Raw genomic sequence first — 26,271 nt, forward strand, 5'->3', positions numbered from 1 at the left:
AGGGCACCCACCTTTACCCTTCTATGGGCTCAGGGCGTAACTTTACACTTTGCGGGTTTGCAGGGTCTTTTACCAGTGAAAGAGCCTTACACAATAATATCCTACTTTACCTCTATTTATTAACAATCACCAAAACAGAATGCACACGCTAAGCATACAATGCTCATCTCTCCCAATAAGGCAGATTAACTTTTCTTGATGGCCAGTCAGGATCAGGTCATCTGGGTGACCTCAGCTACTGCACGGTGTGGTTTGCAGGGTGTTGAGGTCTGGCAGCTCTGATCTTGGGGCTGTGTCCTGGAGTTGGGTTCAAAGAACTTCCTTTTGGACCCCAGTTTATATAGCGAAATTTGAGTCTTGCTTAGCTGTACCTTAACCAATCATTTTAATAAAATATTACTAAACAATTTTCTAACCAATTCTAACATTGTAAAACAATTCTTTAACCAATCATACCCCACCACATTAATTGATTTACACCAAGCAAAATTAGAGGATTGGGCCAAAAGAAATCTGATGAGGTTCAACAGGGACAAGTGCAGAGTCCTGCACTTAGGACGGAAGAATCCCATTCACTGTTACAGACTAGGGACCAAGTGGCTAGGCAGCGGTTCTGCAGAAAAGGGGTTACAGTGGACGAGAAGCTGGATATGCGTCAACAGTGTGCCCTTGTTGCCAAGAAGGCTAACAGCATTTTGGGCTGTATAAGTAGAGGCATTGTGAGCAGATCGAGGGACGTGATAGTTCCCCTCTATTCGACATTGGTGAGGCCCAACCTGGAGTACTGTGTCCAGTTTTGGGCCCCACACTACAAGAAGGATGTGGAAAAATTGGAAAGAGTCCAGCGGAGGGCAACAAAAATGATTAGGGGGATGGAGCACATGACTTATGAGGAGAAGCTGAGGGAACTGGGATTGTTTAGTCTGCAGAAGAGAAGAATAAGGGGGGATTTGATAGCTGCTTTCAACTACCTGAAAGGGGGTTCCAAAGAGGATGGATCTAGACTGTTCTCAGTGGTAGCAGATGACAGAACAAGGAGTAATGATCTCACGTTGCAGTGGGGGAGGCTTAGGTTGGCTATTAGGAAAAACTTTTTCACTGGGAGAGTGGAGAAGCACTGGAATGGGTTACCTAGGGGGTGGTGGAATCTCCTCCCTTAGAGGGTTTTAAGGTCAGGCTTGACAAAGCCCTGGCTGGGATGATTTAGTTGGGAATTGGTCCTGCTTTGAGCAGGGGGTTGGACTAGATGACCTCCTGAGGTCCCTTCCAACCCTGATATTCTATGATTCTATGAAAATTAGTATGCAACAAACAGAAACAATCAAATAACCAGACAGAGACCATACAGTTAAACAATAGAGAAGTAGGGACCATAAAGGCAAAACATAGATGTATCGATTTTACAATCACAACTGTTGATAAGTGATTTCTTGCCAGACAGGATGCTATCAAACAAAGTTTTCTTTAACATTCTTAAGATCTGTTTCTATCTGGTGATAGTGGGTACTATTAAGACAGGATCACCTTCTTAACAGCTTGATATTACATTGTTTTAATGTAATTTAGATGGAATGTGAGGATGTGACTTCCTGTTTCTTAGCTCATGACTGCACCTTTCCTAATATGACTGCAGACAAAGGCCTCAGACCTTACAATATGGCTACAGGAAAAGGCCTTATCCATACAAGGGCATGAGCTGGCCTCTTTAAGGGAGTTTGGGCACAGTTCCACCCATGCCTAGGGCCAGATGAACGCAGGAGTTTTAGGGGGCTGCACCCCAGGATGGCAGCCCATGGACCAGATCCAGTCCCCAGGGGCCTTCCCTTTGATCAGCCGCCTGGCATGAGCTGTTTCTTCATGCCTTCTGGGAAGCAGATGCTCAGGAAGCATAAAGGTATTGCCCACTCCTAGGACCCTAGCATATTCGCACAGGATAGGAGGGGGGAGGAGTGGAGGAACTATCCATCCTCACAGGAAGGAGGGAGGGAGCAAACAGAAGTCTACAGCTCCAGTCCCTCTTCCCCCTCTGCGAGCAAGGCTGGCACCTCCATCCTCCTTACCTCCCTCCTTGTAACACCTGGCCTGAGGCTGGGGAGAGAGGTGAAGAACCCATAGAGCTGTTCCCCTTGCATGGAAGGGGGGGACCCTGCTGCAGCCCTACCTAGCTCCCAGCCTTGGAGAGGGGTATGAAGAACATCACTAGAACCAGAGGTGAGGCTGGAGGTGGGTGGGGGTGGGCCGATTGGGGGGACTAGATGGCAGAACCAATGGGGGGGAACTGAGACCTGATTGTTTTCGGGGGGAGGGTCGCAGATCAGCAAAGAGGTACTAATGCAGAGGATTGGAGAGGGCCCAAAGCGTTACCGTAGAGAGAGGGTTTCATTCTATGGAGGTGTTTATAATATGTGTGTCATCATAGATTACTGAAAAGCACTTTCAATGGGGCTAGAGAGACAAGGTAGGTGAGGTAATATCTTTTATTGGACCAACTTCTGGAGACAAGTTTTTGAGCTACACAGAGTTTTTCCTCAGGTCTGGGAAAGGTATTCTAAGCATCACAGTTAAATTCAAGGTGGAACAGATAGTTTAGCATAAATAAGGGACCATTCAAAATATATTGGCTTGGTAACACCTCTGCAGTTACAGTACAAAAAGAGGGATTAGTGGGTTACAGATTGTTGTAATAAGCCATAAATCCAGTGTCTCTGTTCAGTCCATGATTTTTAGTGTCTAACACAGTTATGAAGTTAAGCTCCAAGGCTCATCTTTTGAAAATGTTGTGCAGGTTTCCCTTAAGAACAAGGACTGATAGGTCAGACATAGTGTGGTGAAGGTGGTTTTGAGTGTGTTAAGGTGTATATTCTGGACTTTCTCCTTGGAGCATATTCTATGATATCTGAGTGTCTGGCTGTAGATAACAGATTTCTTGGTGTGTTTGGGGTGGTTACTGGGTCTATGAAGGTAGATGTGGTGAGCTGTGGGCTTCTTGTATAGGGTTGTCTGTAGAGTTCCATTGTTGAAGTTGATGCTAGTGTGGGAGTGTTCCACAGAGAGTTTAATGGATAGGTAGTGGTACCCAGGGGGGAGGGATAGCTCAGTGGTTTGAGCATTGGCCTGCTAAACCCAGGGTTGTGAGTTCAATCCTTGAGGGGGCCACTTAGGGATCTGGGGCAAAATCAGTACTTGGTCCTGCTAGTGAAGGCAGGGGGTTGGACTCAATGATCTTTTGGGGTCCCTTCCAGTTCTAGGAGATAGGATATCTCCATATATTATATTATTTATTATAATGGATGGGTGGTGGTTGTTGAAGTTGTGATGGAAATTTATGAATGAGTTTAAGCCATCTGTCCAGAGGATGAAAATAGCATTGACATATCTCAGTTATATCATTGGTTTCATGGTACATTTGTCCAGAAATTCTTCTTCAAGGTGGCCTATGGTGAAGAGGTTGGCATGTTGGGGAGCCATCCTAGTACCCAAGGCTGCATACTTAAATGGGGCTACACATTTACATTATTATGAAGCATAATCTAATAAACACAAATACTTTGATTTGTAATAGTTAGTGTCATACAGTTCTTGTATACAGTAGATTGCAAGGCTGCTACTATCAGATCAGGCTCCTGGACCAGATATGGACTGAATACAGAGCTTTCATCATAGAGAGAGGTCTAGAGCAGTGATACTCAGACTGAGGCTTAGGAGCCACAAGTGGCTCTTTAATCTGTCTCCTGGGGCTCTTTGCAGCACATGATATTACAACACTGTGTGATTTAATTATTAATCAATCTAAGTTATTAACCATTCAGGATGCTTTTACTCTGTTATTAACTAATTGTAGAATACTTGGTCAGTCATTTTGCCGTGAGAATTAATATATATATGAGAGAGAGAGTAAATGAAACAATGACTTCATACTAGTGTAGCTCTTTTGGGTAATGTTGATTGCTAATTTGACTCCTGAACCACTGAGGTCTGAGTATCACTGTACTAGATTATGTTCTCTGTGGGATACTTTATGCACTGCCTGGTATGGTTGTTACCAGCTAAGGTAAGTTATGTTACATATGTAATACCTAATAGCCTAACAATATACTACAGTTTTAGCATTCCATTCCATCTCCCCCTTTAAGTTTTAAATTCCTATCAATTAAAAAATGTACACTTCGAAGTTCAGTACTATTAGTCTGTTAAGTGTCTCTGAATCATACCAGTGTTTTAATTACACGACCTGAACGTATAACAACTTGGTCAGCTGTCTATTATTTTCAATGACTGTCTCAAGTCATTTTGGAATCTTTGAGTTGTCTCCTTCTTATTCTTCTATCTGTAGAATTTGTTCTGTTGCTATTTCATTCTAAGGAACAAACAGAAGATGTTGATGGGGTTTCTACTGAACAGTCCACTGTCTACGTCAATCACATATGATCTGGGTGCTGAAGTCTTTTTCTTTATGACAGCTAGAGTTCTTCATCCTTTATCTCCATCCAGTTTGACACAAATATGGTCATGAGCTTATAGACCCGGTAGTTCTCTGACTGATGTCTGTGTGTGTTCATAAGCTCCTTTTGATTTTTTTTTTTTATCCAGTTTGGCTACTCTCTTCATGTCTACCACTTTGGAAATAGATTCTTTGCCAATGTCAGAAAAGTAGTTCTGAGTTGTCTTCCCATCAGGAATTGTGCTGGACTGTATCCAGTAGCAGTTATCAGTGTTAATCTATAGCTCAAAAGAGCAGGGAATGGATTTTCCTGCTGCAGGATTTTGCTGTCTGTCTGTAGAGGTCTCTCAGCTTCTTCATTCACTTGTGGGTATGTTTCAGCCACGGGGGGTTGGGGCTGCAACTGCAAGGTGGGGGGAGTCAGGGCTCTGGGTGAAGCTGGGGGGGCTTTAGACTTGGGAGAGTGCTGGGGCTTCAGCCCCTCAGCTCCGTTCCTGACATCACCACCTTTACCTGTTCCAGCTAAATCCCAAACACCAGCTGGGGTGAAACAGGATTGGAATTTAATAACAACAACAATTCCAGCCCATCTCAATGAATGTCTCATTTTCCCAACAGGACAGTTATTGGCATCTACTTGTCAAACAAGGATTTTTTTCCTACTAAAAACCCTCTGCAGCTAAAGGTAAGGGGAACAAGGGATGTTAATATTAAAGCCTTGCTTTATACTTTAAATTTAAATTGTGTTAACTGTTTTTCTCCCTCTTTTCTTCATTGTTAATAAAAGGGTACAAAGATTTTTAATGTTATGTTTGCTGTGGTGCTAAAAAGGCTGTGGTCTCTGTATATCAGACCCTGAACCTTTTTTAACATTGTTTAATATTGGACAGTGACTGGATTATGTTAGCACTCTTGTCCTATATATGCCCTCTAAATTAATACAACAGTTCCCATAGCCAAGAAGTGTTGGACTTTAAAGGTTAATTCAGTGGTTTTGTCACTGTAGAAAGATCTTGTAGCTATCAACCAAGGTAATTTACCATCCCCAGTACATGTCTTAGTTCTGGTGTATTTGCTCGTGGATTTGTAACTCTTCCACCAGGTGGAGTCGACAGCAACAAGGGCTGGGTTCAGTATCTAGGGGTTCCTCTTAACAATACAAAACAGAACTGGCTTGAGACCCCACCCAGTAAACTGGGAAAGCTTAGCACCACCTCGGGCAGCTTTAAGAGTCAATATTTCCCCTCTCGCATGCACTGAGTCTGTGTAACAAAAGAAAACTTTTAATAAAAAAGAAAGGGCACCAAGCATTAGTTTGAGAAAATACCACAACCACATTCAAAAGCATGCAGCCATAAGCAAAAATCCAACCCCACAGTGCACTGGCCTTTGCCTCAGTTTCCCACCTTAAGGGCATGTCTACTCTACAAAGTTGTCGATTTTATGTAAGTCGACATTGAGCCTCCGATTTAAGCAAGTCGATGTTGCGTGTCCCCACTATGCTCATTGTGTCGATGGAGCTTATCCTCACTAGCAGGGCTTGCATCGAAGCACAGAACGCTGCACTGTGGGTAGCTATCCCATAGTACATTGAGCCGAGTGGAATTTTAGGTTGGGCTTGCAATTCCTTATGGACCAAAACGTTTGTGCGAGTGGTTATGGGAACATGGCATTAGCCTCCCATGATGCACTTACCTCCCTCCCTCCCTTCCTGAAAGAAATCAAGCCTTTTTCACCCCTTTTTTCCTAAGCCTGGGTTACCCGCATAAGGCTTCTGCTTCCACTTCCAACAAGTACCAAAAAAACAACACATATCTCTGTTTCATCAAACTTGCCCTTGGGCACAAAACTTCAATGGTAGTCTCAGATTCTCTTGTGTCAACAGATGAGTACAAGCGGCTTTCAGATGTTCCATACATCTTGAAAGTTACTCTGCCTTAACGTTGGTGAGGTCACTGTTAAGGTTTTGCACTAGAGTGCTAGTCACTGGAGGTCTAGCAGATCACTTGATATTGGCTGCTCTTTGGTTCAGCTCTTTCGATGTCTGTAGAAAGAGCTGGAAACAAGAAGGAATTAACAAAGTTGTCTTCACTGGAGACTGATGCTATGTGAAGGAAAATGTGAGCCACCCTTGGTGAATGAGTTCTTTGGCAGGACTGGAGCTGCCCTCCACTATCATGAGTTACTAGAGGGAGAGAAATGTCCAGTGGGGAAGGCAACCAACTGTCTGGGCAGTACGTTCAGGGGGATAGACAGCCAGACAGCACGTGCTGGATAGTAGAAGAATCAGACAGTTGGGCAATATACACAAAGGAGCGGGGAGTCAGGTCTCTGGGATGCCTGGGCAAGGGAACAGGGAGAAAGTAACCAGGGGGCTGGGCAGCAGGGCAGGCAAAGGAGAAGAACTGAACCCCCAGGTGGATGGATGAAATTAAGAACAAAGGTCAGTGTAGTGTGGTTTTGGTTTCTTGTTTTTTCCTCCCAACCGTCGATGTATTCTTTTGCCATGGCCAGCACACTGGTATGTGAGCTGCCCAGATTATTAAGGGTAACATGAGAATCTCTCCTTTCCTTTCTGCAGGGACTCTGTTTTTTGAATATGGGGTCTTGGTGAGTTATGGAGGAAACAGTGAGTGAAGTGAGTTTTATATTTAATGCTGAAGATGCTGGTGTCTGTAAGCACCATGGCCTGCAAGGACAAAATGTACCTAATTAAAGTCAGTTAAAAATAAAGTTTCCTGACATGATTTGTTCCATGTAAACAGTTTCTGTAGCTGTCACAAGGATGTTGGGTGCTCACTAATGGGCCTGTGAATGAGGATGGGGGAGTGGAAGTGTCCACCTCATTGCTTTACCAAGATGCAGTCCCCATGATAAAACCGCGTAAGACCCCCTGTGCAATCCTCCCCTGCTTTATGTATTCTTAGCTCTCTGATTTCCCCCTCTTGTCCCTTTTCTCCCACTTCCTCTCCTCTCACTTCTTGTCTGTCTTCTCCTCTCTTCTTATAAAGTAGCCTCTCTCGTGTCTGTTCTGTTCACAAGTCTTAGACCCCCCCTTCTTGTCCCCTCTGTCTCCTTTCACACCCTCCCCCCACCTCAGTTTCCTCCTCAGCCTCTCACAGTTTCTCTGGTTCAGTCTGCACCCAAGCCTGGCAGCCTCTGAATGGAGAGCAGTGTTTGCGGATGAATGCTCTGGGCTGTGACAGACAGGCAGTCCCTCTTACTGAAAGCCCTGTCTCTACACTGCTCCAAAGATACAGAACATACAAACACAGTTCTCCACTCCAGACCGAGCTTGGGACAGGAAGAAAGGCTACTCTTTTCCAATCCTCTTTCATGTTTTTCTTCTCTGCTCTTTAAATGAAGCTTGCAGAAGCTCTGTACCAGACTGAAGGGGCTGCAGGTTTGGACTGGCTCTGGAGGAGAGGTACAAAGGGGATTAGTGTTTAAAGTCATGAATGGATTGGAGAAAAGTGAAAATGTTTCTTGCTCTGTTTCCTAGTTACCAGTTTGGATTTTTGTGAAAGTAACTTGCGTTTAGATACAATGCCTCTCTGATTAGAGAAAATGTCTTTGTGACAGGGTCCCTGTAAAACAGACACAATCCTAGTCAGAGCAGCATTTTCTGTGAGAATGACCGTAGAAGTAGAATGTATGTCTGTGTGGGTGGAGTTGAAAGGCAGATGTAGAGGAGCAGCTAGAGTGCAGTGAATCTTGTTTGAAGGGCTTTGCTGGGCTCAGGCTATATGGACATAAGCGACTCTTCAGCACTAACAAAACTCCAGGAAACTTGACCCAGAGATTGTTACCTGCCCTCCTCTCCTAACACTCATACTTTGTAAGGGCCACTGAGAGACTGTCAGATGCTAAATCAAGTAGCAGGCACTAAACTGTTTTTCCCTTCACATCCCTATGGCTGTTGAGAGAGGAGGCACAGGCAGAGTAGTGTACAGGGAGGAGAATAGATATTTGGTGACATTTCAAGAAATGGGACTTGTACCAGCTATAGTCCTTTGAAATGTCAGAAATATGTGTAAGAGGCCTCACAAACCTATAGAAGGGCACCAGGTTCTGCCAGAATATCTTTCACCACCTTTCCTCAAGATACCTTGTGGCTGCTTTTCAAGAACTCCAGCAGAAACAGCAAAATTACTTTGTCCATTTCTGAGATGTGTGGGTAAAAAATCTGATGCACACACAGTGCAGGATAGTCTGTGTACAATTAATACATTTTAAGGCCAGAAGGGAACATTATGATCATCTAGTCTGACCTCCTGCATAACATGGACCATAGAACCTCACCCAATAATTTCTGCACTAAGCCCATGCAACTGAATTCAATCAACTGAACCCAATGAGTCCTTTGTGGGGTGTATCCCCGCCTCCCTGTTCTCCCTCCTCTCTATAGGGCATAGCTTCCCTGTCCATGGGTATATTTTTATGTAGGGCATGCAAGTCCCTGTATTTAACTGGCCAATGCAAGATCATGCATACAGGAACAAAGAATGTAGGCTGTACTTAAAGGAAGGGGGAGTGTATCCTGGAAAGCAGTGCTTTGTAAAGGACTTGGGGTCATGATAATCAACTGAACATTAGCTCCCAGTGCAATGCTGTGGTTGAAAAGTGTAATGCAACATCTGATATATATACGACACACACATAAATATAAAAATCAGGAATAGAGAAGTGATATTACCTCTGTATACAGCATTGGTGAACCTACTACTGGAATAGTGTGTCCAGTTCTAGTGACCGCACTAAAAAAAAAGTTGAAAAATTGGAAAGAGTTCAGAGTGGAGTCAGAAGAATAATTTGAGGATTAGAGAACATGATACATAGTGAGAGACACTTTAAGGAACTTGTTCTGGTTAGTTTGTCAAAGATAAAGTTAAGAGATGAGTTGATCACAGTTATAAGAATCTAGATGGGGTGATTTCTGACAGCTCTTTAATTTAGCTGACAAAGGCAAAAACAGCTTCCAGTCATTGGCTCTTAAACTGAACAAATCTAAACTGGAAATAAGATGCACATTTTTAACAGTGAGTTTAATCAACCATTGGAAAAACGTATGTAAATATAAAGTCGATTCTTTAACACTTGAAATGTGTAAATCAGGACTAGATGTCTATGTCTGTAATTTAACTACAAGTTATTGTGCTTGATGCAGAAATTACGGGTGAATTCTCTAGCTTGTATTATGCAGATCAGACTAGAACAGTGGTTCCCAAACTTTAACAACCTGTGAACCCCTTTCACTAAAATGTCAAGTCTCGCGAACCCCATCCTAAAAATGAATATTTCCAGGGATTTTCTCCTTTACCTGAGTATAAATTATAAAAGCAGTGATCTTGGAAATATAATTTTTATGACATGCTTATTACACATTATTTATTATTATTTATCATTACAGTATTTGTATCCATATCCCAACTGCCCCCATGGCCTCTTTCCCTCCCCCGTATCCCTCTGCCTCCCCCAACCTCCTTCCCTCCCCTGTATCCCTCTGCCCCCCATAGCCTCCTTCCCTCCCTCCTATTCCTCTGCCCCCCTGGCCTCCTTCCCTCCCCCATATCTCTGCTGCCCCCCATAACCACCTTCCCCCCCCATAACACTCTGTCCCCTATGGCCTCCTTCCCTCCCCCCATATCCATCTGCCCCCAGGGTCTCCCTCCCATCTATCCCTGCTGCAACTCATGGGCTGCCGCTGCCCCCCATGACCTCCTCCCCTCCCCCATATTCCTCCCCTGTATCCCTCTGTGCCCCATGGCCTCCCTCCTGTATCCCTCTGTCCTCCCATGACTTCCCTCCATCCTGCCTGGCCTTGCCAGGCTTTTTATGAATTTGCCAGTTGCCAGAAAAATAATTTAATCTGCTGGGTGTTTTTACATGGGTCTAAATATTTGCATTATTTTCACAGCTTATGCTCTAATAAATTTGTTAGTCTCTAAGGTGCCACAAGTACTCCTGTTCTTTTTACAGTACATTGCAATATCTAAAGTTAAAGTTTCTGTGTCTAGCTAAAGATGCTGCAGTGTTTCCATCTCTGCAGTTTAAGTAAAAAAGTGATGCTATCAGTCTTAGCTATTTGTGTTATTTCTCCAGATACTGTAAGTGGCTGTGAAAGGGGGGGGGTTATGGAATTGCCTTGCGGGCTCCTTGCGGTTGGGGTTGCCGTGGGTTTGCGTGGTGGTGGTGCTGCGCTATTTTTTTTTTGGCCTCCTCCCTCTCCATCCCTCTGCCCCCCATCCTTGCTGGCTCCATAGCCTCCCCCCATCCCTCTGCTCCCCATGGCCTCCCTCATCCCTGCTGCCCCCACGACCCATATCTCTGCTGCCCTCCCACGAGGCGTCACTCCTCCCATCCGTATCCCTCCCGTTGGACACTCAGGAGCCAATCAGATCTTGTCTCTGTTCTGTAAGACGTGAACGAGTTACTCAACACTGGAGCCACGTGGGAATCTGGGGGCGGGGCCAGGCTTGAAAGAGGTGTCGTCTGTCCGAGTGAGCAGGGGCTACTGGTAGAGTGCGACGCTCGGAGGCGGGTTTCAGAGGAAGGGGCGGGGTCGAGGTGGGGCTCGTACTGTGGTTGGCTGGAATGGGTGGGGATGCGGCGTTAGGCTGCTGGGGGCGGGGCTTGCAATCCTCTGCCCGCGGAGCGGTTCGGTTCGGTTCGGGGGCGCGAGCCGCCTGGGGGAGCTGGGCCGAGCTCTGCTGTTCGTCACAGCGGGTGGCCAGGTAAGGAGCGGCTGCTGGCGCGTGGCCCGGTGTGACAAGGGGTCCCTGCCCTGGGCGCCCCCGGCTGCTGCCCCGCGTCCCTCCCCGCGGGGTCCCGGCGTCTTGCCCAGGCGGCGGCGGCGGCACTCGGGCCGGTGAGCGCGCGACACACGCCCCTGCGCCTTAGGGACGAAGGTTCGTTAGCTGCTGGCGCGCGCTGTGCCCAGCCCGGTGGGACGGACGGGCCCTGGCACCTGCCTCGCGTGGCTCACGAGCTACGGAACGGTGCCAGGGGCCCCTGAGGGGAGTCGGCCAGAGCTGCCTGGCCTGGGGAAGGGCTCAGCCGCCCCACGCCTGTGCTGCATAAGGTCCGAGGTCCCCGTTCCCGCAGGGTCCTGGCCCGGCCCTGCCCGGCATCTCCCGGCAGGACTCCCTTTATGTTTGTCAAGGACTCACGCTCGCCGGTCTTCTGGGCCTTGAATGTGGGAGATACTCGGATACATGGCCCCGTTACCCAGCAAGTAACTAGAGCTATAGGTACCCACGTTCTGCCACGGCCCGGATCACAGCACCTAGGGTGACCAGGTGTCCAGATTTTATAGGGCCAGTCCTGGTTTTTGGGCCTTTTTCTTATATAGGCACCTATTACCCCCCCCACCCTGTCCCGATTTTTTACACTTGCTATCTGGTCACCCTAACAGCACCTCTTATTTGGCTGCCCTCACCTGCTGCCCCCGACATTATAGCCGAAGTACTATTCTCTTGTGCATCTCCCCAGCCCCCCAGGTACGCCTTGGATAGATTTGGGGTTGAAGGGAGCTCTCCCAGCTCCTGGATGACTCTGCCTTGGATTATAGATGGTGAGGGAAACTTCTGGGTCTGGAGTTGAATGTCTAAGAACTTGAATGGCACAAGGAGTTGGATGCCCGATGCAGTGCTTAATTTGTAATGAAAGAGGTGCCCTGGGCTCAAGCAATTTTTTTATTTTCATCATTGATGTGGCAAGCCCAGAGGTGCCAGGGCTATGAACTGCCAAGCCTAGAGGTGCAGGGCTCAGCCCTGGCAAGCCCTGGCAAGCCCTGGCACTAATTAACCACTGGTGAGATGGTGAGGGTTTGGCAAGGAGGCATACAGTGTAATGAACTAAAATGATATTTTAAAATGAAGCAGAAATGTGTCATGTTAATTCTAGCAGAAAAGAGAAGGGTTTGAATCTAGTTACCAGGATTTGACTCAACTCCAAGTTTATGCTGCAATTGGTCCTAGAGAGAGGTGTGGTGGAGGGTATGTCTTATACCCTTATTGTGCGGATGGGGTCTCTCATAAACTATTTCAGATAATCTTGGAGGGATTCACCAAGTTAAAGTTCACCACACAGGGTTCAAGGGAGCCCATTTTAGTCTTATCTCAGAGTTTATGGCTACCTGCCTTTGATGTACTGCAGAATATCAGTTATGGAGAGAGGTTGATCTGGGCTGGAAACTGGAAGTCAGAAGTAACTGATTCCTTAGCTAAATAACAAAGTTCTAGAACTCTCAGGTGTGTTGGTAGCGAAGTTGGTTTACTACACTGGACACCTAAATATACACCTACCTAGTAAACTGTTGTTGTTCTCCCTATGACACCCTTCTGGGCCCCCTTTCCCCATGTTTCAGAACAGGAGACAGGAAAAGATTTGTGGCTTGAAAGCTGGAACAGAGAGAAGGCTGTTAATGGAATCTCTGAACTCCATCTATGTTGTACTGAGCTGGTCTTTCACTTTCATTCACAGCCAAGTATTTGTCAGAAATGAAGCTGATTTTTATTAAGGAACTGAGATTCATAAAAATCCAAGAAAGTGGAAATTTGACAGCTTTTTAGTGCTCTCTTCTTATATTGTGGTGAGATTTGCCTTTTTATTTATTTATTTTTTATTTTTTTAAACTTGGGAGTCATTCAGCAGTCAGAACCTGCTGAAGTGTTAAGAAGTCTAGAAACTAGCTTTTTTTTTCTTGGTTTTTTTTGGTGGGGATAGGGAATGGTATTTTTTGTCTAAATGACTTAAGCTGGTGGTGGTAATTTTGCAGAGTCAGATGTGGCACAGTAGGGCCAGGAATCGGATCTTCAGGAAGGGTCTGTGCCATTTAAAGGGTGCCGAGCTGATTGGTGGTGTGGAGGAGGAACTCCTGAATAAAGAGAAAAGAATCAAAGGCTGCTAGCTGCATTCCATTTCCCTTCCCACGACTTTAACTCTATCAGCGAGCAGGGAATCACGGTGTATTTGGGTCTCTGGCTCATTTTTGTTTGTAGTGTAGATGGACCCCTTGTGTTATTATGTGGAGTTTGTGTTGTAGCTAGAAGCTGATTATGGTGTCTGCTTGTTACTTTCCCAGGAGATGAGTGTTGGTCTACCCGGCTGGCTAATGGAGGGAAAGCAAAAGAAGAAAAGAATCTGGCTTTGTTTCTGTTGTCGGGCTGGAGGTGAATGAGCAGTGAAGTGGGGGATGGGCACAGATTTATCCTCTGGGTCTCATGGTAACAGCTGCTGCTTAAATACTTCATCTGACCCAGCCCCTAGGGTGGAGAGTGAAGAGGAGGGTTTATGCTTGTCGCTTGGATCAGTTCTGCACAGGTCACTATAGAGATGGAAACACTATATTTTCAGTTCAGACTATTTTCCTTACAGATACCCAGGACCCACTGGCTGATGTTTAGTTGTGCTAATGTTTTTGTGTTAAGTGCCTTCTAGTTGCAGTCAAGAGGAGTGCTTATGGAGTCCTAGAAGCTGGAACACACAGTTTGGGCTGGGTGGTGCAACACAGGGAACCCCAAGCTGGGGTCTAAGCTCCCTAAACCCCCCAGAAGGACTTGATTGAGGGGTTCTGGTTGTACCTACATGCTTCAGAAACAGACTTCAAAGAGAAACAGCAGAACTAAAATTCATTTGCAAATGTAACACCATTAATCTGGGCTTGAATAGGGACTGGGAGTGGCTGGCTCATTACAGCAGCAGCTTTTCCTCTCCTGGAATTAACACCTCCTCATCTATTATTGGGAGTGGACTACGTCCACCCTGATTGAATTGGCCCTGTCAACACTGGTTCTCCACTTGCGAAGTAACTCCCTGCTCTCCATGTGTCAGTATATAATGCCTGCATTATAATGTGTCAGTATATAATGCCTGTAACTTTCACTCTATGCATCCGAAGAAGTGAGGTTTTTATCCACGAAAGCTTATACCCAAATAAATCTGTTAGTCTTTAAGGTGCCACCAGACTCCTTGTTGTTTTTGTAGATACAGACTAACACGGCTACCCCCTGATACCTTTAACACCAGTCTATTCTCTTGTAGCTGGAAACTGCCTCTTCTGGTTTTAGTTTTCTTCCCCAGGAGCCATGAAGGATGCACTAATATTGGGTTTCACTCTGTGTTCTCCTGGCCTGTGCTTTTTGCACCATACTCCTCTTTGTTACTGGTTCTCAGCCTTGCAGGCAGTCCAGGAGCCAGGTGAATTTGTGGGCAGAGTGGGAACTAGCTGATGTTCTGGGCATATAAGTGGGATGATGGGGAGTAGGTTGGTTGTGGAAAATCTGGGGTGAGTTAGAGGTCATTATTAACTTATATTAGTGCTTGGAGACTTCAATCAGACTGAAGGTTTTTGTGCTGGGTGCTGTACAAAGCCGTAAGAAGACAGTCCTAGCCTTATGTCTGGAAAACCGCTCAGCAGTGGCAAGTCAGAAACTTTCCCAGGGAAGGAGGAGTCATCGCTTTCTCTTTGGAAATGCATTGTCAAACTTTTCTCTCTGCTGTGACTGTAATCTTCCTCCCCTTAGGTTCTTCATTTTCCTCATTTCAATCCCTTATATTTCTAGAAAAAATATTGTGGATGAATCACTGGCAGTATGTCTGGTGTGAAGTCGAAGGATTTGGTTTTGTGGAACATTGGATCAAATCCCAGTGTATTACTGGGATGGCCTATATCTTGCAGGTAGTGGGGGCTATTTTTCTCCATTGGAGACAAGCTGGAGTAGCCAGAAGGGTGTTAAACTAACAACACACGGGGAGGGTGCTCAGTCAAATAATGTGAAGAGAAGAAATGTTTGTTTATATACCAATGCTAGGAATCTGGACACCTAGCAAGAGGAGCTGGACATTCTTATTGATGAGAAGAAACTTGATATAATTGGCATTGCAGAAACCTCGTGGGAGGATTTACATGACTGGAATGTAAAATCATAGGAAGGACAGAATGAGTGAGAGGTGTGTGGTGGTGGTGGCATCATACAACTCAGAACCACAAAGTTTTTTTTTAATGCATATGGATCTGCTGACTGACAAAGTACAGGCTGGTGGGGGTCTGTTACACACCACAAAATCAAATCAGAGAACAGGATGAGTTCATAATTAAACACCTGTATGTAATGTGTAGAAAGAAATTGGTACTATGGGAAACTTCAGTTTGGGAGATATGTACTAGAAGTTTCACACAGCCAGTAGTAAAACATGATGAGTTTCTGAAACTTTTAGGTAACTTTCTAATTCAAAAGGTATTAAATCTAACATGAGGTAATCCTATTTCACACCTCATTGTGGCTGATAAAGATGAATGAGTCACTGGACTGGAAGTTGGTGTCTGCCTAGGGACGAGATCATGGCGTAGTTACATTCAAAGTGCCAAACAGAGGAGGAGCCAAACCAGTAATATGTATACTTGGTGTTTCAAAAGGGTTACTTTCCCAAAGCTGAAGGAAAAATTTAGACAGAAAAATGTGAAAGATTGGGAGTTCTAATAAAATCTTCTTTAAGATGGACAAAAAGCTACAATTCCACAATCAAGAGAGAGGACAACTTTGGCTAAAAGCCCATCCTGGTTAAGTGGTAGTAATTAGAAAAAACAAACAAAACAAAAACAAGACAGCAAATAGGAAAAAGGGAGAACAGATAGCAGTTGATATAAATTAGAAGTTATGAAGTGTAGAAAATTGATAAGGGAAAATAAAAATATCAGGGAAAAATTATGCCTGGTAAGGCAAAGAACAACAAAGAGTTTAAGTATATGAAGAAGAAAATAAATTCTTCTTCGAGTGATTGTTCACGTCCATTACACATTAGGTGTACGCGCGCCGCGTGCACGGACGTCGGAAACTTTTCCCCTTAGCGGCTCCCGTCGGGCCGGCAGGGCCCCCTCCTTCCCGCCAGAGCGGCGCCCCGCTCCAGGGTATATATATCCCTGCCGACCCGACCCCTCCAGTTCCTTCTTACCGTCCGTGGCGGCGTTGGAACAACTCTGTCTCTTGTCTGAGAGTGTCCCTTAGCATAGTCATTAGTGTTATTTAGCAAACAGTTATCAGTTATTTAGTAGTAGTGTTGAGCTTAGTAGTTAACAGCTCATTAGGTACTTAAAGTTCCTGCTGTGGTTGTTTGGTCAACCCCGGCACCGGCCCTGGGTGGCGGGGCATGCCGCACGCCCAAGGCTTGTGCCACGTGCCGCAAGCCTATGCCATTGAGCGACCCCCACGACTCGTGTCTCCGCTGCCTGGGGGAAGCTCACCAGAAAGAGCGCTGCAAGATCTGCAGGGCCTTTAAGCCCAGAACTAAGAAAGAAAGAGACTTTCGCCTCAAGCAGCTGCTCATGGAGACGGCGTTGCAGCCCTCCACTTCGGCGGCACCGTCTGCCTCAGTGCGGAGCGCCCCGGCATCGGTGCGGGAACCGGCGCCGACGGGTCACCCAAAGCCCACGGCACCGACCCAACGGGGGCATGGACGTCACCGGTCGTCTTCGCCGGCAAAATCGAAGGGCCAACCCAAGGCCCGAGGACGCTCCCCGCATAAGAGGGCGGCACCGGTGAAGACCTCGAGTGCGCCTAAGGCCGGCACGGCCCTGGCACAGACCCCGGTAGTGGCTCCGGCGCCGAAAGGCCCGTTGAGCCCCGGGATAGGCGCGTCGAGTGAGGATGAAGGGCTGGAGGAGCTCTTGGAACAGCCCTCCACTCCGGACACATTTGAGGCAGCTAAGGACCTCATTGCATTGTCCGTTGAGGCCCCTACACGTACTGAGGATGCTCCGCCGAAGCTGCCACACAGAGGCAAGCCGGCGATGGTGCGCCCATCACGGTCGCCGTCTCGGCACCATTCAGGGCACTGGTCCCGGTCGAGCTCCGCCTCGGTGGACTCCCGGTTGACCGCAGCAGTCGGGCTTCAGCAAGCGGTCGGCACCGACTCAGCAACCAAGCACGAGTCGGCACCGCGAGGCGTCGGCGGTACGTTACCCGAGGCCGACCAGCCGTAGTCGTTCCCGGTCCTGCGATCACCGGTACCGATCCAGGTCCAGGTCAGCGAGATGCAAGAGGCGTGGAGAGGAAATACTTTGCCCCATCTAAAGGATTTGACTTCCTCTTTTTACACCCGTCTCCTTGTTCGCTGGTGGTCTCGGCGGTCAACGAGCGAGAGCGTCATGGCCAGCAAGCTCCTGTGCCCAAGGGCAAGGAAGCTAAGCGATTAGACTTGTTCAGGAGGAAAGTCTATTCATCTGGGGGCCTTCAGCTGAGGATCGCTAATCAGCAAGCGATTCTAAATAGGCACAATTTTAACTCTTGGGCATCAGTCTCCAAGTTTAAGGACTCCCTACCACCTGACGCGCATCCTGAGTTCACGGCCCTGGTGGATGAGGGGATGGCGGTGGCCAAGACCTCTTTGCAGGCCTCCCTCGACTCAGCCGACGCAGCGGCTAGAACTATCGCGTCAGGGGTAGTGATGAGGCGTTCGGCATGGTTACAGGCTTCAGGCCTTCCGCCAGAGGTGCAGACCACACTGCAGGACCTCCCGTTTGAAGGTTCGGGCTTGTTCTCTGACCAAACGGACGCCAGGCTACATAGCCTTAAGGACTCGCGAGCAACCCTTAAGTCGTTGGGTATGCATACCCCGGTGACACAGCGCAAGCCCTTTAAACCTCAGCCACCACAGAGGCAGTACCACCCTCGCCCTCGGCACGAACCGTACCGCCGTCGTGGCAGGGATAACAGGCGGAGACGTAACAATACGCCTAACCAGGGCCAAGGTCACGGCCAGGGCAAGCCGTAGCCAGGGAACAAACCAGGCTTTTGAAGCTACGCCCGAGGACAGCGTACCACATTCCATACCGGATCCTTCTCCAAGTTTCAAGGACCGCCTGTCCCATTTCTACGGGGCATGGTTGCGCATAACATCGGACCGCTGGGTCCTGCGCACAGTGAAGGTGGGCTATACCCTCCAGTTTTCCTCGCCCCCTCCCTGCCATCCCCCTTCCCCGTCCCTCTTCAGGGACCCCTCTCACGAGCAACTTCTCATGCAGGAGGTACAGACCCTTCTCGCAGCAGGAGCAGTGGAAGAGGTCCCACCGGACCAAAGGGGAAAAGGATTCTACTCCAGATACTTCCTGATTCCCAAGGCAAAAGGGGGCCTCCGTCCTATCTTGGACCTGCGCGACCTAAACAAGTTTCTGATCAGAGCGCACTTCCGTGTGGTCTCCCTTGGAACTATTATCCCATCCCTGGATCCGGGGGATTGGTACGCTGCCCTCGATATGAAAGATGCCTACTTTCACATCGCTATCAATCCGGCCCACAGGCGGTTCCTGCGCTTCATTATCAACCAGCGCCATTTCCAATTTACGGTCCTGCCTTTTGGCCTGGCATCAGCACCACGAGTATTCACGAAATGCATGTCCGTGGTAGCAGCCTTCCTTCGGAAGAGAAGGATGCGTGTTTTCCCGTACTTGGACGACTGGCTTCTCGCGGGCAGGTCGGAGGCCGAGGTCCGATCTCACGTGACGCTGGCCTTGCAGATGTTCGACAGACTCGGCCTCCGGGTCAATGTGCCCAAGTCCACGTTAGTCCCCACACAGAGACTGGACTTCATAGGTGCGACTCTGGACTCGGTAACCGCGCGGGCAAGCCTCCCAGAGTCACGGTTCCTGACAATTCAGAGGACCGTAAGCTCAGTCCAAAAATTCCCCATGACAACGGCAAGGCGTTGCATGCAACTCCTACACATGGCAGCTTGCACACATGTGGTCAGACATGCCCGCCTAAGGCTCCGGCCTTTGCAGTTGTGGTTTGCCCAAACGTACCGCCCCAACAGAGACCCATTGGATCGAGTGGTGACGATCCCAGATCAGGTGTTGGGCTCGCTCCGCTGGTGGCTCGATCAACAGCAGGTCTGTGAAGGGATCCCCTTCGCTGCCCCACAGCCCACTCTGACGTTAGTAACGGATGCATCGGACCTGGGTTGGGGGGCGCATCTGGGGGAACTGCGGACCCAAGGGCTGTGGTCCAGAGAAGACAAACTGCTTCACATCAATCTAAAGGAGCGAAGAGCGGTTCGCCTCGCCTGTCAGACCTTCCACGCCACCTTAGAAGGTCACAGCGTGGCAGTCCTGACGGACAACACTACCGCCATGTTCTATATAAACAAGCAGGGCGGGTCCCGGTCTTCTCCCCTCTGTCGCGAGACACTCCAATTATGGGACTTTTGTGTAACCCATGCGATCCACCTCATCGCAACGTATCTTCCGGGGATCCAAAACGGCTTAGCGGATCGCCTCAGCCGATCCTACCGAATGCACGAATGGACGTTGAGGCGAGACGTCCTGCATTCAATCTTCCGGAGGTGGGGCTTTCCCCGGGTGGATCTTGTTCGCCACCAAGGACAACAGTCAATGCCCTCAGTTCTGCTCATTCCAGAACCTCAGCCCGGGATCATTAGCAGATGCCTTCACGATCCCATGGGGAGGGAGCCTGAGGTATGCCTTCCCTCCGTTCCCGCTCATACATAAGGTCCTCCTCAAGACCCGCAGGGACAGGGCGACAGTTATACTCATCGCCCCGGCCTGGCCACGCCAGCATTGGTTCACGACCCTGCTGGAATTGTCCATAACCGACCCGATCACCCTCCCCCTCCATCGCGACCTAGTCACACAAGACAAGGGTCGCCTGCTCCACCCGAACCTGTCTTCGCTACATCTCACGGCGTGGTATCTCTCTGGCTGAACGATGCAGAACACAGGTGCTCTCACCAGGTTCAACAAATCCTCCTTAGTAGTAGGAAGCCCTCTACAAGAGCGACCTACCTGGCCAAATGGAAAAGGTTCTCCCACTGGTGCGAGCCTCAGCACATACAGCCCTTGCAGGCCTCAGTTCCGTCGATCCTGGACTACTTACTGCACCTCAAGCATCAAGGGCTTGTGCCCGCCTCGATTAGAGTGCATTTAGCCGCCATTTCGGCTTTCCATCCGGGAGAGTTGGGAGTGTCAGTGTTCTCCAACCCCACAGGGGCCCGATTCCTCAAGGGGCTGGAGAGGGTGTTTCCCTACTCGCGCCCGCCTGTCCCTGCGTGGAGTCTGAACCTAGTCCTAACAAAGCTCATGGGACCCCCCTTTGAACCCCTAGCCACTTGCTCCCTCATGCATCTCTCGTGGAAGGTGGCGTTTCTCGTGGCCATCACATCGGCCAGGAGGATATCGGAATTGAGGGCCCTCACTTCAGAACCCCATTATACAGTTTTTCATAAGGATAAGGTGCAGCTGAGGCTGCACCCCAAATTCCTTCCGAAAGTGGTATCGCAGTTTCACATGGGACAGGACATTTGTCTACCGGTGTTCTTCCCTAAACCCCATACGGACCCTCATCACCGCAGCCTGCATACCCTTGATGTTCGAAGGGCATTGGCATTCTACCTGGAACGGACCAGGTCATTCCGCAGAACACCTCAGCTGTTCATTGCCATTGCGGAACGTATGAAAGGCTTGCCTATCTCGACACAGCGCTTGTCGGCATGGATTGTGCATTGTATACGCACGTGTTATGAGCTCGCCAGTGTTCCGGCCCCAGAGATCCGGGCCCACTCGACTAGGGCCCAAGCGTCCTCAACGGCCTTCTTGGCGCAGGTCCCTATCCAGGAGATCTGTAAGGCGGCCACCTGGTTGTCCGTGCATACGTTCACAGCCCACTACGCGATCCATCATCAGACCAGAGAGGACGCGATGGTCGGACGGGCTGTGCTACAGTCAGTTGTACCTTGACTCCTACCCACCTCCAATGGTAAGCTTGGGAATCACCTAATGTGTAATGGACGTGAACAATCACTCGGAGAAGAAAGAACGGTTACTTACCTTCTGTAACTGTTGTTCTTCGAGATGTGTTGTTCACGTCCATTACACTTCCCACCCTCCTTCCCCTCTGTCGGAGTCTCCGGCAAGAAGGAACCGGAGGGGTCGGGTTGGCAGGGATATATATACCCTGGAGCGGGGCGCCGCTCTGGCGGGAAGGAGGGGGCCCTGCCGGCCCGACGGGAGCCGCTAAGGGAAAAAGTTTCCGACGTCCGTGCACGCGGCGCGCGTACACCTAATGTGTAATGGACGTGAACAACACATCTCGAAGAACAACAGTTACAGAAGGTAAGTAACCGTTCTTTCTAGCAATAGTATACGACCTTTACTAAATGAGGATGGTGAAATTGATGATAATGATGAAGAAAATGCAGAAATGTTTAGTGAATATTTGTTCTGTGTTTGGAAAGTTGCAGGATGATGTACTTACTTCGCTTGTGGATGATCAAGTACTTTCTGGTCCCTTAATAATAAAGAATGATATTTAAACAATATCTACAAGGGATAAATTGTGTTATCCAGGCCCGCTGATTTAAATTGACCCGAGAATCCTAAAAGAAGTACCTGTACCAGTAATAACTTTTAATAAATCTTGGAATGGCAGGAAAATTCCAGAAGACTGGAAGAGTACTAATGTTGTGCAAATATTCAAAAAGAGCAAGTGGGGGGATGACCCAGGTAACTATAGGCTGCTTAGCCTGACATTAAATCTGGGCAAAATAACGGAAAAGCTGATACAGTATTCAACTGATAAAGAATTAAAGGATGGGAAGGTAATGAATGTTAGTCTACATAGTTTTCTAGAAAAGTGGTCTTTTTAAGCCTGATTTCCTCCTTTTGAGATTACAAGTTTGAGAAGGTAACTGCATGGATGTAACAGACTTTTGTAAGGTGTTTGACCCTGGGACATTCTGACTAAAAAAATCAGTAGTATACTATAACAATAATGCACATGTTAAATGGATTAAAAACTGGCTAACTAATCTCAGAAGTAGTTGTCAACAAGCAAAAGCGTCAACCCTCTGCCCTAGCCTTGAGCCCCCTCCCATACTCCGAACCCCTCAGCCCCACCCACACCACATGAATTTTGTTATATGCACCAATATGAAGGTGGTGTGTCACACATCACCTCCATATTGGTGCACATAACAAAATTCATTCCACACATGGACATAAATAACTAGAGGGATACGGCTCAGGGGTGTGAAAAATCCACACCGCTGAGCGACATAGCTATATCAGCCTAACCCTCAAATGTGGACAGCACTAGGTCAATGTAAGAATTCTCCCTCAACTTAGCTACTGCCTCTCTGGGAGGCGGATTACTTATGTCAATGGGAGAAGTGCTGCTGTGCCACTGTAGCATTTTCAGTGTAGACATAAGGAGATCAATCTGTTCTGTTTAGCTTATCAAAAGGGAGATTTAGAGGTCTCTTGATTAGTATATAAGGGCAGGTCTACTCTTAAAAAATTGCAGCAGTGCAGTTGCATTGCTTCAATGAAGACCCTACTAGGAAGCTTGTCAATATACCCCACCTTCCCCACTCCATTCAGTTCTCCTGTTTTCCCTCCTTCCTCATTCTCTGATCTCCACAATCCTTTTCGATTCTTAACTTCCTCTCTGCCTCCAAAAGTTATTTCTGTGACCCCAATTTACCAACATCTGTCCTATGTCTCAGAACTGCTACACCTGCTCTGGGGAGAGCACATTAAAACAGGTATTAAAGATACTATTAACCGGTGGCTCAGTTTAAGGCTCCTACAGCCATGTTACTCAACTTTGACAATGGCTGACTTCTGTGTATTTAAATTCTCATCCTAAAGTAGCTTTGCGTGAATAGCTTTGATTCTGTTGCTTCTTAGGCCATTTTCTGTCTCCCCTCCCCCTTGGGGAGGGACTGTGTGTAGGAATAGATTTTGTTTATTTGTGAATAGGGGGAAATACAGAAGTGCTCACTGTTCTCCCAATGCATATTTGATCTTCACTAAGAGTAGATAAATAAAGGTTATCTTGGGTTAAAACATTGCCTGTACATGGTGTTTGTTATAGTTTTTATGACTTGCCATTTTTGCCACTATTTCCTGGTGCATTTTTCTAAAATTTTCAATGATAAAATTAACCCTAGCAGCCAGCCCCTTGTGCTCTGATACGCTGCTGCCTAGCTAAAAAGGAAAAGTTGTCCTAATAAAATTGCCTTCTGCAGAATCCAAATTTCATGACTGACTGAGTAAACCTCATATTACAAATGCAATTAAATTATTAACTTAAGGCAGGTTAAATTGTCTGCATTTTCCATTCTGTTTTTGATGGACCTTTGTGGTAAAAGGAATCGTTTTAAAAGGAGGCTGTCTGACAAACATTGCATGTGGAACTTTGTGGAGGGGAGACTGGGTGGGGAGTTTTTGTTGGTACTGTGAACTTGCTACCAGAGTGAGAGACTAAAAGTATGTCTACACTACGAAATTAGGTCGATTTAATAGAAGTTGATTTTTTTTAGAAATCGATTTGAGACAGTTGATTGTGTCCCCACTAAGTGCATTAAGTCGGCGGTGTGTGTCCACAGTACCGAGGCTAGCGTAGACTTTCGGAGCGTTGCACTGTGGTAGTTATCCCACAGTTCCCGCAGTCTCCCCCGCCCATTGGAATTCTGGGTTGAGGTCCCAATGCCTGATGGGGCAAAAACATTGTCGCGGGTGGTTCTGTATACATGTCGTCAGGCCTCCGTGAAATCAATGGCAAAAAATCGTTTTTTGCCTTTTTTCCTGGGTTATCCATGCAGATGACATACCACGGCAAGCATGGAGCCCGCTCAGCTCACTGTCACCGTATGTCTCCTGGGTGCTGCTGGCAGACATGGTACTGCAGTGCTACACAGCAGCATCCCCTTGCCTTGCGGACGGTAGACGGTACAATATGACTGGTATTAGTCGTCCCGTGGGTGCTCCTGGCTGACCTCGGTTAGGGTGGTCAGGGGCGCCTGGGCAGACATGGGTGCTCCTGGCTGGCCTTGGTGAGGTCGGTCGGGGGCGCCTGGACAAAAATGGGAATGACTCCAGGTCATTCTCTTCTTTAAGTTTCGTCTAATGGAGATTCAGTCTTGCCTGGAATATCATGCCAGCTGGAGGCTTCTGCCTCAGGCTGCTCTCCCAGTCAGCAGCACTGTGCGGTCGCACCTACCCCAGCCTACTCCTTGCTCCCATGGTTCATGAAGCCTCGACCGTAGTAAGGAGCAGTTCAACTATAGACTGAGCAAGTGCATAATGGTGGTAGAATGTGCCTTTGGACATTTAAAAGCTCACTGGTGCAGTTTACTGACCCGGTTAGACCTCAGTGAAACCAATATTCCCATCGTTATTACTGCTTGCCATGTCCTCCAAAATATCTGTGAGAGTAAGGGGGAGATGTTTATGGCAGGGTGGGAAGTTGAGGCAAATCGCCTGGCCGCTGATTACGCGCAGCCAAACATCAGGGCGGTTAGAAGAGCACAGCAGGGCGCACAGTGCATTAGAGAAGCTTTGAAAACCAGTTTCATGACTGGCCAGGCTACGGTGTGAAAGTTCTGTTTGTCTCTCCTGGATGAAAACCCGCCCCGTTGGTTCACTCTACTTCCCTGTAAGCCAACCACCCTCCCCTCCTCGCTTTGATCTCCGCTTGCAGAGGCAATAAAGTCATTGTTGTTGTTTCAAATTCATGCATTCTTTATTAATTCGTCACACAAATGGGGGGTAACTGCCAAGGTAGCCCGGGAGGGGTGGGGGAGGAGGAAAGAACAGGGGTGGGGTAGTTGTAGGGACACCCCCTAGAATGGCATGCAGCTCATCATAGATGCGGCATGTCTGGGGCTCTGACCCAGAGTGGCCGTTTGCCTCTCTGGTAGGCTTCACGCGGCACTGCTGCAGGTCCCTGTTATAACTTCTGTCCTTCAAGCCCTTGGAGATTTTTTTCAAATATTCCGGCATTTTGTCTTTTGGAACAGAGTTCGAATAGCACGGATTCGTCTCCCCATACAGCGATCAGATGCAGTACCTCCAGTTCAGTCCATGCTGTGGAGATCTTTTGTGATTCTGGGACTCCATGGTCACCTGTGCTGATAAGCTCTGCATGGTCACCTGTGCTGATCAGCTCGCTACGGTGGCCAAACAGGAAATGAAATTCAAAAGTTCACGGGGCTTTTCCTGTCTACCTGGCCAGTGCATCTGAGTTGAGAGCGCTGTCCAGAGCGGTCACAATGGAGCACTCTGGGATAGCTCCCGGAGGCCAATACCGTCAAATTGCGTCCACGCTACCCCAAATTCGACCCAGCAGCGTCAATTTCAGTGCTAATCCCCTTGTCGGGGAGGAGTAAAGAAATCAATTTTAAGAGCCCTTTAAATTGACAAAAATGGCTGCGTTGTGTGGACGGGTGCAGGGTTAAATCGATCTAACACTGCTAAATTCGACCTAAACTCGTAGTGTAGACCAGGCTAAGTGCTTGTTTCCTTTCTTCACTTCTTCTGCCCTGAATGCATTTTCTCATTCAAGACACAGCAAATGCTTTGGAGCCTCCTGAATAGGTGTTACATGTGTTACATCCATGCAATTTGAGATATTCCTTGACTCTAATTGTAAGCTAGCTGTTGTCACTACTTTACCTCACAGGGGAGTGGGCCTGGTGTAGAATTGGTGCCGGGAGCAGAATCTAAAGTGTAGCAATAATAGAGAGTGAAATCATTATCCAGAATGTGTGAGAACATTTGATGCCATCACTACAACTAATGTGAGCATTCTATTTGTTCTGTAAAGTTGGCTTGTCTGCTGTGCACACTTGTGTTCTGAGTTTTTGAACAGAAGTGAGACAGGATACCTGTGACTTCAGATGTTAAAAACGCAAATCAGTGGGCCTTAAATTAATGATGCATTTTTTTACATTGCCAGATGATGGTGGGGTCCTCTGACACTAACACTGATCCAGGAAGAATGTAGGAACTCAACGTGAGCTGCTATTAGGCTGTC

At 47.7% G+C, this 26,271-nt stretch overlaps 1 protein-coding gene across 15 annotated transcripts in view; it reads left to right on the plus strand.

The window, feature by feature from the left end:
• Nucleotides 1-26,271, plus strand: part of PLXNB1 (plexin B1) — a 226,144-nt gene that overhangs the window by 22,511 nt on the left and 177,362 nt on the right. For 6 of the 15 annotated variants that reach the window (XR_010589360.1, XM_065552769.1, XM_065552771.1 and 3 more), the window contains exon 1: nt 11,021-11,175. Coding sequence is in view for 5 of the 15 variants with exons in the window: in XM_065552769.1 (XP_065408841.1) it covers nt 11,036-11,175 (140 nt within the window). In the remaining 10 variants the exon portion in view is untranslated. Of the gene's footprint in view, nt 1-5,059; nt 5,127-11,020; nt 11,176-26,271 lie in introns of those variants that run through there. The other 9 variants (XM_065552775.1, XM_042844249.2, XM_065552774.1 and 6 more) reach the window with 3 other exon arrangements.

This window comes from Chrysemys picta, chromosome 7, assembly GCF_011386835.1.
Source record: "Chrysemys picta bellii isolate R12L10 chromosome 7, ASM1138683v2, whole genome shotgun sequence".
Classification (NCBI taxonomy): domain Eukaryota; kingdom Metazoa; phylum Chordata; order Testudines; family Emydidae; genus Chrysemys; species Chrysemys picta.